At 36.3% G+C, this 19,100-nt stretch overlaps 1 protein-coding gene across 5 annotated transcripts in view; it reads right to left on the reverse strand.

The window, feature by feature from the left end:
• dbnlb (drebrin-like b) overlaps nucleotides 1-17,288 on the reverse strand; it is a 28,545-nt gene extending 11,257 nt beyond the window's left edge. For 2 of the 5 annotated variants that reach the window (XM_067395497.1, XM_067395496.1), the window contains exons 1-8: nucleotides 17,038-17,283; nucleotides 11,842-11,897; nucleotides 10,489-10,601; nucleotides 9,987-10,061; nucleotides 6,972-7,118; nucleotides 4,390-4,467; nucleotides 3,658-3,809; nucleotides 3,178-3,232 (exon numbers count right to left, since the gene is read on the reverse strand). In XM_067395497.1, the coding sequence (XP_067251598.1) occupies nucleotides 3,178-3,232; nucleotides 3,658-3,809; nucleotides 4,390-4,467; nucleotides 6,972-7,118; nucleotides 9,987-10,061; nucleotides 10,489-10,601; nucleotides 11,842-11,897; nucleotides 17,038-17,120 (759 nt within the window). In that variant the 5' untranslated portion in view covers nucleotides 17,121-17,283. Of the gene's footprint in view, nucleotides 1-3,177; nucleotides 3,233-3,657; nucleotides 3,810-4,389; nucleotides 4,468-6,971; nucleotides 7,119-9,986; nucleotides 10,062-10,488; nucleotides 10,602-11,841; nucleotides 11,898-17,037 lie in introns of all 5 variants that reach the window. The other 3 variants (XM_067395498.1, XM_067395501.1, XM_067395499.1) reach the window with 3 other exon arrangements.
• Nucleotides 17,289-19,100: the final 1,812 nt, after the last annotated feature.

Consider the following 19,100-nt stretch of genomic DNA (forward strand, 5'->3'; position numbering starts at 1 on the left):
GCCAAGGGCAGGATTTTCCTTAAATAAATTCAATTTTGTTCTTTTTTTTTTTTTTTTTTAAACCAAACCCCATCATAAACCCCCAGAACACTTGGAATATACGACCTGTGTCACATGGGATCATTCTGTGATACTTTTACGTCTTATTTAATTAAAAGCTTGTTGCTGGTCGCTATTCAATGCCATGTATATGAATGAGCGCAAGTTGGGTAATTTCTATTTTTTTGGTCCGTAAAAGAAAGAAGGGCATTGACGACAACACCAGGGTGAGTAAATAATGACAAAATTTCCATTTTGGTGTGAACTATCCCTTTAACACATTCAATACAAAAAGGAACAGATGAAAACAAAAAACTTAATAAATTTAACTATTTCACAGCGGTGAGAAAACAGCCGTTCAGAAAGTGATAGTGATCATAGCGATGTGGATATGTTGGCACCAGCTCTGCAATTCAGCAGTCATGCATGTTTATTTATATAGCACTGTATTCAGTAGACTGCTATACAGTATTGAACATGAAAAAACAGTGTCAATGTCTTTCAGTTAGAATTACAACAGTTTCTACTTTACAGCAGCTCTTCAGCGCATTCATGTTTTATTCACGTCTGACCTCGAGAAAACTGAACAGAAGAAATTAACCGGAGAATATTTCCGCGTCAAAAGCGGCGGAGCCTCAGAGACACACCTACTTATTGCATAATCGCCACGGGCCAGTGGTAGTTCGAAGGAGTTTACCAGCCGGATCAAACTTTTCTGAAAAGTTAGCTTTGGCAAGCCATTTCAAACTCCAAACTAACTTCTTTTTGGCCTGATTTCGTTCTAAATGATGTCACACTGGTTTAAAGTATATGGGGGCATTTAGTGTATTTCACTGTTAGCTTAGCAACATGCTAACACTTAAATATACTAAAATCAATTGGGAGTTGAGTCTTCTGAGCACTTCCCGCTAGGAGTGTTATTTGTACGACGCACAGAGTTGCTACTAATGTCGATCATTCGAAATCAGTCACAAATTCCCATAACAATTAAAATGTGGCCTTAAAGGGATAGTTCACCCAAAAATGAAAAATCACCCCATAATTTACTGAATGGGCCATTTTGAGGCCAAAAACGTGCATCCATCCATCCTAAAAGTAATCCACACAGCTCCAGGGGGTTAAAATATTCTCATTTTAGACTTTTAATTCGTGAATGGTGTTTTGTTTTGCTCTATCCTCTGCACTTCCACGTCGAGTCAGAGGTCACTCTTCCACCACAAATCAATGTGTACGGATGTTACCGGAAGCTAGTTATTATAGTTAATAATGTTTTAAATATGAATATTTTTCTTAGAAAAACCCATCTGCAGAAGGCCTTTATTGCACTTTGTTTTGCCTCAAAAATCGAGCCTCCTATTCACTGCCATTATAAAGCTTGGAAGAGACAGAATATAATAACTGATTGCGTTCGTCTGAAAGAAAACAGTCATATACACTTAGGTTGGCTTGAGGAAGATTAAATCATGGGAAAAATTTTATTTTTGGGTGAACTAACACTTTAAGGTGCAGTAGACATAGTGAATAGCGATGTATGAAGCGCAGCTCACACAGAAGTTAGTCACTTTTAAACCAAGCAGCTTCCTGTTGGTCAGTGCGGCAAATTCAAGTGATCTGCGTGGGGAAATCTCTTACTCTCAATCGTGTTGATTTCTGTTGAAATGACTGGATTTCGACTGCAAAAGTTTGCCAATCAATAGTAAACATGACCATGCCTTTAAAAGGCAGCTGCCTATGTAGGCAGTATACAGGAAGGCAGCTCACAAGGGTTATTTACATCATAACTGAGGGCTGTGTATCAAAACCTGCTGCGCTGCCAACCCCGACAGTATGCTATCAAGGGAGGTATGTAATCACAGCAGTGATTTCCGATTTAATCAGCTGTGGCCCTTGCAGATCGGACGCTCAGACCTGTGTGAACTGTGCATGTGTGTCAGTGTGTCCTATGCAGATGGCCTAAACACAAAACCACAGATGATGCACGTCTCTTATTTCGGTCTCGGCTGGGCCGTAGTGAGTATATTTTGGAAATGTGGTTTGAAGATTATCTATGTGCAGATAGAAGTGTTAAGATGATAGCTGAAGAACAGTGGGTTCAGACAACCACATTATGTTTTTAAAAGAGAAGTTGTTGTTGTAACTGAATTACAGACACTGGGCAGGATGACATGCAGTGGTAGAATTGTGACAATGATAATGATTGGCTATAGTGTTTATAACATGGTTGATATATTTACATGGCTATTAGTGGGCCGGACTGCTTTATTTTATCTACATATGAGAGTGACAAATAAACAGTGTTGGATAAGTTACTCTAGAAAAGCAATTAATTCATTACTAGCTACTAATTACATCTTCAACAGTGTAATTGGATTACTGTACCAGTTACTCTCTCTAAAAAGTATTGCATTATTTATTTCTAATTACTTTCTAAATCCCATATCAACCTCGACCCGCTGAAAAACACAAGGATAGACATAAAAATACTCTTTTGATTCTTTCAAATAAATAGTAAAAAATTGCATAAATTATTCTTGAATTGGCAAAAGTATTTAAATGGAGAAGGTTACATTAAAAACATATTTTAACATTATTTTGATGTTAAATTGCTATTGTTTTATATTAAATTACAGTAACTTCGTAATGCATTACACCCAACACTGCAAATAAACATGGAGTAATGCGAAAATATAAAGCGTGACGAAAACTGTAAATTTGCACTGTTCTCAGAATTATGATTTCAGATTTAACTGCTTATAAACATCTTAACAAAAACCCAAAACATCACACTTTACGATTGATCAAACAGTCTCTTCTTGTCTAAGTGGGCAGATTGCAGTCAGATCAGATTTTAATGCTTAAGTGTTTTCAGATACAAAAGGTTAGTAAATTCCTCCTCAAATCCTGTTCTAGCAAAATATATGTTTGATTTGACAGTTAATCGCCTCTCAGCAGTTTCTTGATATATTACACAACCAAAGTGATAAAAGTAGTCCAGTGTTTTTGTGCTTGCATGAAAGCTTCAGACATATTGCGGCTTCTCCACAGGAACCATGTCAGAACATGTCCAGAGTGGCGATGTGTGGATTTAAATAACCACACAGGTGTGTGTGTGTGTGTGTGTGTGTGTGTGTGACTCACCCACTGCTGTTTCTGCTGGCCTCGATTATCCACCTCCTGCTGCTGCTGGTACTTTCTATTACACAAACACATAAGGTTCAAAATTAACACTCAGCAGGCGCTGTCCAGTTGACTGGTAACCTTATGTCAAAGTGCAACATGGTTTAAAATCGAATTGAAGCTGATCTCATTGATGATCTACCCAAAAATTAAAATTCATACTGAACCTCATGTCGTTCTAAACCTGTATGACTTTCTTTCTTCTGCGCAACACAAAAGAACATATTTTGAAGAATGTTGGTAACCAAACAGTTTCAGGCCCCATTGACTTCCATTGACTTTTTTGTCCATATAGTGGAAGTAAAAGGGAACCAAAACTGTTTGGTTACCAACAGTTCCACAGAACAAAGATAGTCATACAGATTTGAAACAAGTCAAGTAAATAATGACAGAATTTTCATTTCATTCCCTTCAAAGAGACGTTTATCTGCGCAAACTGACTTCTGTTCATCTATCTGCGATGCTCTCTCTTTGGCTTTCTTGTCCCGTAACTCCGCCTCTTTGACCTCTCGGTCCTTCCTCTCTCTCTCCAGCCTCTGCCTCTCATCCGCTGCCCTTCTCCTCTCCTCCTGGAGACGCTTCTCCTCGTCTTTCTGAGAAAGAGACAAAAGCATTGAGCAAAACAGGAAGATAGTTCAAATATAAAAGGCAGAATGAGAATATGGCTGTATGATCATGAAAAAAAACTAAATATGTAATTGATCATTTCTCTTCTCAATTGTGTGTCTGTAAATTAATCCTGATTCTCTGGAGTCTGTAAATTGAACAGAATTTACATTAATAGAATGGTTCTCAATTAAGGGAGCCGGAGTAAGAGTGTGGGCCTCAAGATGACTTCAAATTATTTAAAATAAGACAAATCCTTTGAAGATCTCCCAGAGTTTATAAAAACCTAGATAAATGAGGTATTTCATTATAAAAGTGTGATTTCTAGACCAGTGAAAGTCATGTAAATTAATAACATCTATTTATATATTTTATTTATATACATTTTTGTGTTTATGCCAAGCTCAAAAACATTTAACGGGTAGAAATATTTTATCCAGTAAATCAAGATGTATTCAAATATTGGAGTAAAAAGCTTGAGAACTGCACTGACATGCTTATTTCGTGCGAGGCAACTGCACAACATACTACATACAAGCAGAAACTGAAGCATGTATGCTGTATTACCTCTGCTTGGGCCCAGAAAGTGTCTTTGTTGGTTCTCTTGATTTCAGACATGGCGTTAGTCTTCTGGTAAACAGATCCCTGTATGGAAAAACAATGAGAGGTAAATTATGACTAAACCCAGATGGAATCTTTAGACTTGCATTTTCCTTGCTGATTTCAGTGGGAAGGTTCTGTGAAATTAAATTTAACATACTCAAAACTAAAAAAACAGAGCTGAGAGTATGACACACTTATAGCTGAAAGCATAAGCGAATTAGCTAAAATATTTAATAAACATACATATAATGGGGTGGGGGAGCTCTCACAGCTTCTGTGTGCAAGACTTGGAAACAACCCTAATTGAACTGACATCAAGTATACAGCTACATAACACATCAAAAAGATGTTTACTCATTCCCAATGTACTGCAGATAAATGACTCAGCTGTCCTTTGAAGCACTCAATTGCAGTACATTTAGAGCTCAGCAGTGAAATTATTCCAAACCACCATAACAGTTTTCACATTCCGAGCATTCTGGCTCACTCCCTGTGAAACTCCTGACGCAGCACTGTGAAAGAGTTTGAGATAAACAGGCAGCAGGCTGGCACTGACCCGGACACCACTGTGCCATCATAAGACTTGTCTGATGCCTTCTGCTGCAAACTACCAGCTAGGTGTGTGTGACATATATCATCTAAGATAAAATTGTAATTGCTGTTTTAACAATGTGCAAGTGCAATCTGACATTATCGAGTTAGTATGTTTTTTGCTAAGTGAGGGACAATCAAAACACACCTAGAGAGTGCATACACTGTGTGATGTAGCCTTTTCGGTTTAGGTTAGAGGACCGTGCGCAATTAGAGTGAAGACTCTCGCGTTATTTACTCTATTAAAATGCTGTAAAAATGCCCGTGTGCTATATTTATATCATAGGATATAGTTAAGCAATCACACAAAAGCGTGCTGTTATTCTTTTGAAAAAAAAAAAAAAATAAAATAAAAAAAATAAAATAAAATCAGCATGACTGCAAATGCAATATTGATTTTATACAACAGTTTAATAAACAATGAAGGCCTGGTTTCACAGACAGGGCTTAGCCGAAGCCAGGATTAGGCATTAGTTCAATTAGGTCATTTAAGTAGCTTTTATAAATGTAGCCTAGAAAAAAACATCACTGGTGTGCATCTTGAGACAAAACAATGGCACCGACATATTTTAAGAGATGTCAGTACAAGTTACTTTCAGTTCAAACAGCTCAAACATGCATTTTAGTCATTTAAGCCTTGTCTGTGAAAGGGGGGGTAAGCGAATTACATTTTAGACACAATATTGCCTGTTTTGCATCTATGAGCAACACAAAGGGGTGTTTTGTTACTGAATGTATCAGTCCATTTGAATGAATTGGTTGAATGAATTATTCAATGACTCACATTAACAAAGTCAAATGCTTCATTCCTGAAATGACCAGCCGTTTGAACGAATCAGTTGAATTAATGATTCACTCATTAACAGTGACTTGCCGCCACCTACTGGTAGTTTTAGTTTTATATCTTTTCAATTTTAAAATTATTAAATTTATCATCAATGTTTTATTTTTTAAAATATTATTTATGCATTTGTAACTGCAGGTTATTCATGTATGTCCCTTCTGAGCTGCATTAAACAGTTTGTGTAAATACATCTAAATGCCACTTCAGATGCAGCTACTGGGCCCTATTTTAACGATCTAAGCACATGGTCTGAAGCACATGGCGCAGGTGCACTTAGGGCGTGTCCGAATCCTCTTTTGCTAGTTTAACGACGAAAAAAATGGTCGGGGTGCCAGGTGCATGGTCTGAAAGGGTTGCACCTAGTTATGGGTGTATAGATAAAATGGTAAAAAACTGTTTAAACTTAATTTCTGTCACTGCTGCGTAATAACCACCATACAAAATACGAAGAATAACAAACACTTTAGGAGTCAGCTGCCTATGGCAGCACAACAACACACTCAACAATATATCGTCTGATCATCGTTATTGACAAATTCCCAGAAAATATTGTGATAATTTGTGAATATCACACATCCCTATTACTAAACATGCCGAAGATGAAAACATAGCAGTTCTAAAAGAAAATCTTTTTCTGAAGCAGTGTACAAATCCAACTAGATTATTATGTGCGCAGCTCATTACTACAACAATGGGTCAATGTTGGTATCTTAACTACAATCTTAACTTTTTTTGCACCAAAAAATGCTTTATTAAATATATTGCTACATGCCCATTTCCTCTCTGACCACTGGTAATAAACCAGCAGTTTTTGCTACTGTATCTTTAAGGCTTCTGTATGTAAATGACCTAAATTCTGTTTTCCAAGATGAATGTACCGTTCAAGTAAGACGTTTTGAATGTTTTTGAAAGACGTCTCTTCTGCTATCATCATGTTGAAAACAGCTGTGCTGCTTAAAATGATGTAAAACATTTTACAGCATTTATTTGAAATGAAAATTATAACATAAATCTCTTCAAATACTACGGTCAGTAGTATTTGCTTGTTCTAGGACTAGAAATAAAAGCTGCACTGGACACTGCTCTGGTGCATGATGTGCGTGACACTGACCACAGGCCCCTGCGGCCCGGCGTCTCTGAAGCGATTGGACTCTTTGTGAAAGCTGTAGTTGGCTCCCGAGGCTTTAGCCACTTTCTGCATGATGGCGTCAGGCTCCACGTCCTCCTCCGCTCGTGCGTTTATTGTCACGTGAGCTCCCTGCAGAAATAGCACCATCAGTTTAGTCCCACACACAAAACCCGTTTTCAATACTCGTTTTAAACATGCTTATGAAACCATTAAATGTAAGTGTCAAAATTCACAGTCTGGTTTCAAACGAAACATGTCCACGCACACTCTATTTGTTGTAAGCGCTTACTGAACAAACACAGCTAGCTTAGATAGACTATATTTTCCATGTTTCTATATTTTCCAATTTTCCATATTTTCCATGCATCTTACACTGTAAGTTTAATTTTGAATTTCTTTTTTGACTTGGTACTTTTTTCATTAAAATGTCATAACTGTATAATCCAATGAAAACAACAGACCTCTCTAAATATTTGGTCCACTTAATGCCCGCCCCTTTCTTACAATAGAGCGCATTAGTGCCCGCCCACTTTTTAGGCGGTGTCGTTTCCAGAAGTATATCATTATATCCCATAGAGAATTGTCTTTGTTAATGTCTAAGTAATGAACCAAACCAACACGCTACAAGGTGAATCACAATATTACAAAAAAGTATTTGAAAATTGGACAAAAAGACGAAGGTACTGAGACTGTAATTTAGTGAGGGAAAGAACTACAATCCCATGAAGCATTGTGATGACATGAATTGGAGCGGACTAAACCGCTCAATTCATATGGATTAGTTTTATGATCTCTATTAACATTTTGAAGCATCAAAGTGGTAGTGTCAATGGAGGGAAAGAAATCTCTCAGATTTCAACAAAAAGATTTCAAAGATTAACGAAAGTCTTACGGGTGTGGAACGACATGAAGGTGAGTTAAGGACATAATTTTCAATTTTGAGTGAACTAACCCTTTAATCAATATCACACAAGCAAGAGTGCCACTTTTTCATGAGTATCAGCTTGATTGAAATTGTAATATGGCTTTTGTACAACAGTTCAATAAACAAAAAGTTAATATTTAGTCATTTACATTTTAGACAAAATATTGTTAGTATGAAAATAGTTCCAAACAAATTACATTAGAACACGTCTCTTAGCAGCAGACAATGGTGTTCCATTACTGAATTAATCCACAGTTGAGTGAATTATTCAATGACCCATTTGTAAATACAGTCACTTGCTTCTTTCCTGAAAGAATATGCTGTTTGAAGGAATCGGTTGAATGAACGACTCAATGACTCACTCATTAAAACCTACTGGCAGTGTCCAAAGCCACTTTAGATGTAGCTTCTGTGTAACTTTTGTTAATACCAATTTAATTTGTTTGGTAAAAGCCCTATAGTGTATTATTACTGTACTTCAACTGATTAAATTTAAGAATTTGATATAAAAGATGACGCATTCATTTAATAACTTTAAAAAACCTGCCCTTATAATGGTAAAATGACTATAGAAATCAATTAAACTGGGCAAAAAATGCCCCTGAAAAGGGAAAGTTAATTTCTGCTTTCAATTTTGAACTAGCCATTACACTTTTAGAAACAGTGTGAGCTTGTGGTCGGATGTCGTCAAGCTCTGAACAACTACCAACAAAGCCAAATCAGATGTGTCGCTCTAGATATAGCCCATGATGTCATGTCCTGTTGTGCGCCTCTTGCCTGTTAATTGCAGCAATGTGGGTTATTGTGGAAGATCATCTATCTTTAACTCAATCACACAACCAAACACACTACTCACTAGGAGTGTAACGGTTCAAATTCCTCACGGATCAGTTTGTATATCACGGTTTTAGGGTCACAGTACAGTCAGTATGTGCTGTAAGTTCAGGAAAATAAAATGACTACTGTCAAATAAAAATAAAGAAAATAAAAAAAAAACTACAAGCAATCGCACAAATATAAGTAAAGAAAAGATACAAATTAAATATGATTTACAGGTAGGTCTAACAGTAGTTTTCAGGTACAGAAATTTAATAAATCAAATGTAAAATAACACTGCATAGTCTGTATAAATTAAATATAGATTAATCCTTATTAAAGTTACAAAAATTATTCAGTCAAAAGCAGTGAGTGACTTTCTTTGTCTTTTGTTGTTAGAATAAAAACACGACAGCAGCAGGTATATTAGGCTGCTGTCACTTTAAGGCAGAATGCACTGATCCAGTATACTGATACTGTTACACATGAGTTGCCTTTCTCGACTGTTTACATTCACTTAAGACATAACCAACTGTTTGCTAGGATACTCGCCAAGACGGGCATGTTGACAATTTTATGTGAATTTGTCCATTCAAGTGAAAGAAGAACTCAATTTAGTATTTCGCAAACTGTCTGAGATGTGGCTTTCTGTGTGCGCACTTCGGATAAGTGAGCACAGAAAACGCATCACACAGTTTATGTGAGTTCTTTTGGGTCTTCTTGCACTTGAATGTTTAAATTGGCAAGGCATAAAAACACACAAATGATAAACTTCAATGTTAGCTGTTTCAGTCTCACCTGTGCTCGGCGCTATCAACACGTGGTGGCGTGTTGACGGTACTTGCATTGAACAAATTTTGTTTGAAAAAAAGAGTGACTGTTTTGTCTGTGTTTTATGATGTTCGCTGTTTTAACGTATTGGGAAGCCAGAATGTTCTCAGACAGGAGATTTATATGATGCAGGAGGCTTGTCTCCTTTGCTTGCCTTGCTGAACTGCAACGCACCAACACATGAGGAACTGTGATGTCAGCAACAGATTCACATACTAACAGTTGATTAGACAGCTACTCTCACGTGAAACGCATGCGGAGCATATCCATCGACAGAAACATATGCGTCGTCAGATCTGAGATTAACTGTGGTGCAAATCCGTGCTGAACCGTGGGTGGAGAAAATGGTTTGTTTTTTAACAGTTACACCCCTACTGTTTCACAATACCCACACACTGAACAGAATAACAAAATAGCCAAGTTACCTTAAGAAAGTTAGCCATAGAGCTCACATGGTTCGCACACTGGCCTTTTCTGGCATCTTTCACGCCCTCACCAGTCTGAAAAACAATGAAACAAATAAATGTCAAAATCTTGGACAAAATATGGTTGCAAACATGCATATTAGGGGTGGCTGATGACCAAAATATTATGTAATTTTACATTACGGTTATGGCATACATCACAATTTTATTATTTTTTTTTTTTGCAGAAAACTCGACAATGAAAAAAATTTTATATATCAAAAATAACCAAGTGACAATGCCTATTTTAACATAATATACTAAATAAATCAAATATGCCATCAAACGGTTCAGTCCTGATGTATTGGATTTGGTGAACAGGAGATAAACTGATTCATAAACACATTTGACAGAAGTGCTTTACTGCAGCAATTGGGTCAGCTAATCTCAAGGGCATCTTTGTGGTTATATCCGGGCAAGAAACCAAATCAATGTGACAAGTTACAGAAGGAATGAAACTCACCCAGTTGATGAGGACGTATTTGGGAAGGCCAGAGTTGGGGTCTTGAACTCGGCAAAAAGCGTACATCACCTTCCCACTGTTCAGCTCCTCAACCAACTCCTCCAGACCACCATCTAAAAAATAACAAAGATCTGGTGTAGAATCTTGTATTTTAAATAATGTGATATAAAATGATAAATATGACTCTAAATTCTGACTGGATGAGCCAGTTCCTTTTGCATTTGCGTCCATTTTGACCCAAGTATCAGCTGAGGCTTTACATATGATGTTTTGTAAATAAATTTAGCCTCTTTCCCATATCTCACACAGACTTTTGGGAATGAATTTTGTTGATTACTATGAATATGCACACCTATTGATGAGCCATTGCAGCATTAGAAATGCATCTTTTTCATCTGAAAAGTGATTATTTTACTCGTAAAATGAATATACTTTGTTCTAAAACATTCCAGAGTAATATTACATTGTTTTGTTAGACATTTTTAGACGTTTTGTAAATTTGGACTGTCATAAGTTCAGAGGAATTTTATTAAATCCATTAATTTCAGTGGAGTTGAAATAAAAGTGTTCTTATAAATTTCATATAATGATATATTATATACAATCAAATGAAATTTCTCATGAATATTGAAAAAAATATTTTTCTCGCATCAATAGAGACTGATGCAAAGAGGTAAATATAGTAATAACATGTTAAAAACTGACATTTTTGTTACTGATCTGTTGCAATATAAAAACTGGGGTTTGTGACAAAATATATAAAAATCTTACTTAATAAAAAAAAAATAATAATAATAATAACTGTATTTTTCCATCTGCATGTCCATTAACAGACATCAGAGAACTGTGAAAATGCAAATGTGTTGTTAATATTGAATACTTCAAGTTAATTTCACATCAAAGGGCTTACAAAAAATATTAACTGGTTAAAAAAATATTATGATTAAAGATTTTCTAATTTTTTAATGATCACTGGAGTCTTTTATCATATTACGGTTTCAGTTGTTTTATAGACGCACACAGCAAGCTATTACCACATAACGCCACCCTTTTATCATAGTTCAAATCAATGTTTATCCACAGTAGACCTTCTCCATTTCCTTCAGAAATGTAGGAAGAATCATCTGATAAATCTTGGCCTGTCCTTGACAGTGTCGGTTCAGTGCACCGCTGATGTAATTAATTCAAAGAACACACTGTACAGTGCAAACCAATCTCAGCAAGCTAAAGATGGACTGAGGCTGATACTGTTTGCTTTAAACACTGTTTTATAGATTACATAACACATGATTCTAGTGTGAATGACTGTAATTCACTAATTGTCTCCACACATAATGGTGGAAGAAAACCCACCTCCTTTCTCTGCCAGCCTGATGTCATTGGTGTTGCCCTCATAGGTGAAGAGAGCCCTGCAAGACACAAGTGTAAACACAATGCATTACATAAAGGCCCCGATATACTTCAGCTGGTGACGTCATTTTGAACAAAATCAGGCCAAAATGAAGTTTGTTTCAGGAATTTGAAACAGCTTGCCAAAGTGAAATGTCCGGAAAAGTTCATTCCAACTGGTAAACACATTGAAACTACCATTGGTCTGTGGTGATGATGTAATAGGTGGGTGTGGCTCTGAGGCTCTATCTTCTTTGAGGTCTAAATTTTCTCCAGTTAATTTCTTCTGTTCAGTCCGTCGAGGTCAGACGTCCGAGAGAAAACATGAACACACTGGAGAAATGCTTTATAGTAGAAACTGAAGTCGAAAGTGTCGCTGTCATTGTTCATAATACTGTAAAGCTGTGCTTTAAAACAATCTACCGTATAAAGTGCTATATAAATAAATGTGACGTGACTTGACTGGAGCGCTGAAGTGCTGGTGTACACATTCACATCGCTATGATCAGATGCGCAAATTTTAATCGCACGTGATTTGGCAAAGGCTGCGATTATTTTATGCGCAGCTTGTCAGAGCTGTACGGCTCTGTGATCAGTAGTACATGCTTCTCCATCTGAAAGCCAGAGGGCGCTCTCGCACAGAAACTCCAAATATGCCCTGCCGCAGAATTAGATAACTCTCGTCATTCCAGGAAATCCCTATGGGCATTTTACTGTCACTGTAGCTGAATAAACAGAAGACTGAAACACTTTGATTAAACATTTGGAGCTATACTTTGACAAGCTGCGCTAAAAAAAACAAAAACAAATTTTTTTTTATATTGTGCGATACATAGTGTACCCCTACTTTTAAGGTTTTAAGGTTTTTAATAAAAATAATAAAATAATAAAAATAATAATAAGTCGTACTTCAACAAAATGAAGCAGTCACAGCATTATTAACTAATATAGAACGATAATTAGACAACAGCAAATGGAGAGACATTTTGAATTAATGTAAAAGAGCTTTAAAGTCAACATGAAACGCTGTTCACAAGTGATTTTAATTCCATAATCTGATGCATTCCCAAGTAATTTTATGAAATATAAATCAGGTTGAGACTTTTTATAAATCGGGATTTGATTGGATCGTGAAAAGTGGGCATAACATATCAGAATGGAGCCATAAGATTGGAGGGATTAAGAAGAGTTTGTGATGTCAGCCAGAATAGAAAGTCACTTCAGAGGCAGCTCAAGTTATTATATTTTTATATTTTGATTTACATTCATGCATTATCCAGAGCAATTTACATTATATACCTTCAATGCATTTTCTTTATTCAGTTCTTGCATTCCCTGGGAATTGAACCCATGACCTGTACTGTTTGAACTACAGGAAAGCATGCAAATAATTACAGTTTAGTTATTGTTTTAATTGTTTTTGATCCATGTAACCCTTATAAATAAAGTTATGACACCCAAAACTACTAGCCCAATTCATATAAATTTTAAATATTATTACAAACAGTCAGTAATAAAATACGAACAAATAATCACATTACAAGCAAAGGCACAAATAAATACAACAGAACAAACACATACAAATGAAACAAACAGTTGTTTTTCCATGTAGGTGTAAACTAGATTTTCAGGTACAGAAATAGTATTTCAGTACCTGAAAATAGTATACTTTTTGTATAACAAAAAGTTAGTCAAGAGTAATGAGTGATTTCTTTCTGTCTTTTGTTTGAATAACATTAAAAACAGCTTAAGAGCTGCATGAATCCAATATACTGTTACACATGCATTTTATTTCTCACGTTTACGTTCACTTAAGTACCAGGACTGGGACAATAAATCGCTGCAATAAATCGAGAAATGATTCTGGATCGATTCCGAATGCATCGCGATTATCTCCCAAATTGATTCTGAGCTTAGTTTTCAACAGCAGATGACACTATGTGCTTTAGTAACAGCCGTACTCTGCTTGCTTCCAGTTCCTTACACACACCACTTGAACCTTTTATAAAATAATCATTCATAAAGTTCGAAAATGAGTGAATTACAATGGTGTTTGCAGTGGGCGGTTTACATTAATCCTGCATCATAAAAGCATTCTGAGGTGCAAATACATTCTCAGACTGCATCTCAATGTGTATGCTATCCATCCTAAATAGTATGTGACATTAATAATATTCAATGCTATTTAGGGTGGATAGTATGCACATGGGATACAGGGTCAGACTCAGCCAAATGCACGAGTGCTCTTCTTTGAGCGTTTAAATGTGCGGTTAAAAACTAGTCTAGAGCGCCATCTGCTGTTAAAACTAAGCTCAGAATCTTGATGCTTTCGGACAAGAATCGATTTATTGTCCCAGCCCTATTAAGTAATAACCAACTATGTTTATGATGATACTCGATAAGATGGCATTTTGACAATTTTGTGTGAATATGTCCGTTCAAGCTCAGGAAGATGTGAAAGTGAATGCGGGTACTGTGAATGCGGGTACTTTCAGATCTAATTGTGCTTGAATATTGAAGTTGACGAGGCTTATATAACAGTTTGTTGACTGATATTAGCTGAATGCAAAAGGAAAAGCATCTTGCCAAAAACAGGCCTTTAAACACCTCTCTGAATGTTTATAATATGAAGAAGTTTTAAAGCTGCACTTTGTGTGTGTGAAATCACTTTTGATTCTCATTCTAAACAAAGACACTTGTATAGAAAGGAAGCTGTGTCAACTTCCTCTTTGAAACACAGAGCTCAAGTCAACTCCTCTCTTGACAGTCAGAAACAGGAAGTGTTATAATGAGGAATAAGAACTGCAGCAGTCTTATTTCTAGAAGGTCTCATAGGTCAGATCATCCTGTGACATCCATGCTCTGTTGTGGTTTGAGATGGAAATGAAAGTGGCAATTGTTAAGACGCAGCTGCTTCTTTAATAGGCGATGTTGAGTTACTGACTCCGTCGATTTTGTGACAATTTGTCTATCAAAAAAACACCCTGACCTCTTTAACAGCAAACATATGCCAGCAAATTCCTTCCCCAGAGCAACAACAGATCATAAACTCCTTCATCTGTGTATATAAACCACTCTCAAATAGTGTTTGACTGGCCATTACCAATCTCATATAGATCGTTTCTGATACAATGAGGTTATTCAATAATCTGAGTCCAACAGTGGAAATGCTACTACAGTATATTATCAGGACAACAGAGATAGATTTATTGATCATGTGTTATCCAGCATGATTTTAAAATTCATTTTACATAACTTATATATATATATATAAAGCCTTGTTTATTTATGTGATTACATGAGATTTTAAAGTCTACATTTTGGACCCAACTGTAGATAGATTAATACAATTTACTGACAGAAAAACAGATTAAAAACAGATAACATTTCTATTTACTAGCAACACAGACACAATATCAACCAATTAATAGCCCTGGTCTATGTTTGTTTAAGGTAAAAATAAATTTGAATTGACAAAGTAGTGATTAAATGCGAAACTACAACAATAACCACCATTCAAAATTTGGGGTTTCAAAAGATTCAAAAGATTTTTTAATGTTTTTGAAAGAAGTCTCTTCTGCTGCATTTCTTTGATCAATAATACAGTAAAAATCGCTATTTTTACAATTAAAAAAAAAAAGTTTTCTATGTGAATATATAGTAAAATGTAATTTATTCCTGTGATCAAAGCTGAATTTTCAGCATCATTACTCCAGTCTTCAGTGTCACATGATCCTTCAGAAATCATTCTAATATGATGATTTGCTGCTCAAGAAACATTTTTGATTATTATCAGTGTTGAAAACTTAAAGATTAAGATTAATTAAAAAAATTTTCAGGTTATTTATTTGAAATATAAACTAAAAAAAGATTATTGGTTTAACTTAAAGTACGTTACCTGGTTGCCTTAAAGTTCACTAAAATTAAAAATTTGACTTAAAAGGTGTAATATGTAAGATTTTGCAGTAAAATATCCAAAAACCCAACTATTTGTAAATCATAAGAATATTGCAATTTTAACCAAGGATCACATGTCCCATGATTCCACGCTCAAACTTGGCATCATCAAGCTACGCCTTTGTTTTGAATAGGCTTCTAGCGGACAGAAATCTTACATTTTGCACCTTTAATACAATGAAGGCGATTGATTTAATCAAAAGAAACTCAAAATATTATGTTATCTGAACCACATTAATTATCTAAGTTGATCTGACAAAAGAAAAAATGTTCACGGAATAATAAAAGTATAAAAAAAAAAGAATTGTACTGACCCCAAACTTTTGAACGGTAGCGTACATGTTATTTTTACCCATTTGTGAAACTCAAGTGTCTGTATGTGTAATTTTTCCCAAATGATGTCAGATCTCTGGGTAGGATGATGAGTTTAATTAATGTAGGTCATTTATAATCACTCTTAATTTCTATAACATTCATGACCCAACTCAAGCAGCAGCAGCGAACTGAACTGATCACTTCTTGAAAATGAAACTCACTTACACTTGAAAGCACAAACCTAAAGGACTTTGGTCTGATTGAAACCTGTCAAGCATTAATATTGTTTCCGTATGACGGGAAAGTCCGTATAACAATTGTGGAAGGAAGTGTCTTACTGATCTCTGTACAGTTTGCCTTGACACTTCTGCATTACCATTCTGGCTAAAAAAAAAAGAGCAAATGTGAATCTTGCATATAAACCAGAGTCACAAATAGTGGGTAGGGAGTTGCCAATCCAGCAGCCATATATGGACAAAGATTACAGGGAAATAAGGAGGTGGGAGTGGTTCAAAATAAGTGCACTTCTTAAATCTCACGTTATCCAAAAGTTGGGATGCTTCTGAACTCATCAGATCAACTGATCCCATGCAAAGCAGGTCAAAGCATGTGCATAATTTAACAAGAACTTTCTTTCATGCTGTTGGCCTGAAAGCAACAGTGGGAGGAAATCATTTCAGTGTGTTTTGTGCATGAGGTGTGAATGCTTGATGGCCACAGGAATAAAGTGCAATGATCTCGCTAACATCATAAACGCTCATTGCATTGATCAGAAATGAGATTCATGTGATGATAAACACAAACAGGGCGCTTAAGAAGCCAAAGCAGCAGCTAACAAGCTAAACATGAGGATGTCAGTGAGTGTAACAGAGACACAACCCTACTCACCAGTTAGTCCCTGACTTCTCATCCACCACCTCGTTATAGGCCGCGGTTAAGGCTGGGCCGTTTTTGCTCAGGTTCACAGCCATGATGGTGTAATCTGTGAGGTTTTGACCGTCCGACTCCGGGGACAGACGCTGCAGTGAACTCCAGGGGTAGATGGGGATCTCTCGGCTCTACGCAGACAGGAAGCGCGCAGCGCCACATCACGTAGCACTCACTCCTCCCTGGAGCGACGTTACGAACCCTACTATGGCGAAGGCAGAGCTCATGAATATTAATTACGCAAAGTGAGGTTCGTCCAATAAGCCTTCCTGATTTGCTGCAGCGCTGACGCCGGTATGTCAGCGAGCGAATGATGACTCGCTTTATTATGAATATTATGAATTAGGTTATGCGACTTCTGAAGGTTTCCAGGCAACGTTAAAATTACACATGCCCAGCCTTCGTCGTAGTAGAACTTTTAAAATGATTAAGAACCGAGCGGCAACGACATCTGCTGGCCAGAGATGAAAGTCGCATGTGATTACCGTTACCTTGCTTGGTTTAAACTTGGGTTAGTTCACCCAAAAATGAAATTTCTGTCTTTAATTACTCTCCCTCATGTCGTTCGACACCCGTAAGACCTTCTTCGGAACACAAATTAAGATATTTTTGATGAAATCTGACAGTTTTTTTTTAATCTCCCATAGAAAGCGTATAATTACCGTCATTTGAGGTGCAGAAGATATCGTTAAAATAGTCCACGTGACTGCAGTGGTTCAATCTTAATGTTATGAAGCGAAGAATACTTTTTGTGCGCAAAAACAAAACAAAATAACGACTTTATTCAACAATTTCTTCTCTACCCAGCAAAGTCGACGCAGTGCAGAGCTTCTGTGTTTTCTAGGGTATTGACACAATTTTCACGATTCGATTCGATTACTATTCACATGCTTTCAATTCGATACAATTTCGATTCCATATCGATTATTTTGGATGTATTTCAGTTATAGTACATGGCAAATTTTCTAAAGGAAAAAATGTCTCAACTAATGCTGTAAACTACACATGGGAGTCAGTTGGTACTACTGTAATAATATGGAAGGTTAAATTAACTTATTTATATACAAACACTTCAATTACACTCAATGTTTTATTAACGTTTAGAATCACATAATCATATTTCTACTCCAATTCGTTTTTTTTTTTTTTTTTAAATAAATAATTAAATCGTGGCTGTCAAACATGCATTGAAAAACATTAAAAATTATAAGGAATATGTACCGGTTCAGCTATATTTATCAGAATGCTGCTTTCTAGAGTTCACTTTTCTAGCTGACTAATGTGTTTATCATCACTGAATATGGTTTTCTGAGGTAAATGTGACATTATGTGACATTTTTTACAAGCTGTTTTACTGACGTCATTCTGAGGTTGAAACACTGAGCGATTACACGAGACATGATACAGATTTCAGTAAGTTGTAACATACCTTCAGATGTTCATGTTTATTTCACACTGTAACTGGTATTAAATCGGAGGAGAGGATGATCACATGCGCTACAGCGATCTGTCACGCCACATTAAACAGTGCCAAAACGGTATTTATTTTTTGAATCTTATAATAAGATGGACGTCATTTGAAATCTGAGACTTTGCTTCATATCAAAAGTAACAAAGCACAAAGATTATTGCAATTTATTGGATGAGAGGCACGCTACATATTGTTCATTCATCAATTGAAAACAGACTAAACTAATCGATTCTTGGCATTTAAGAATCGATATTGGTTTGTAAAATGAGAATCGATATATTTTTTACTCAGCCCTAGTGTTACGTCAGAACGCCGACTCATTATTGGCCAGCTCCTGCGTCATCATCACACACGTGTCGTGCTGATCATGTGACCAGCCTCAGCCAATGCTGAGCCGGCGTTCTGATGTAGAACCTGGAAGTGCTGAACGTAAACAGCGTAACACGGTGTCCTAACCAGACGCAATGCAATAAGATTCCAGCGACGAGCAATTTGACTCTCCACGCTAGATGCGACAATGAGAAGCGATAAAAACAATCAAACCACAGCCAAT

The sequence above is a fragment of the Chanodichthys erythropterus genome, chromosome 9 (assembly GCF_024489055.1).
Source record: "Chanodichthys erythropterus isolate Z2021 chromosome 9, ASM2448905v1, whole genome shotgun sequence".
Classification (NCBI taxonomy): domain Eukaryota; kingdom Metazoa; phylum Chordata; class Actinopteri; order Cypriniformes; family Xenocyprididae; genus Chanodichthys; species Chanodichthys erythropterus.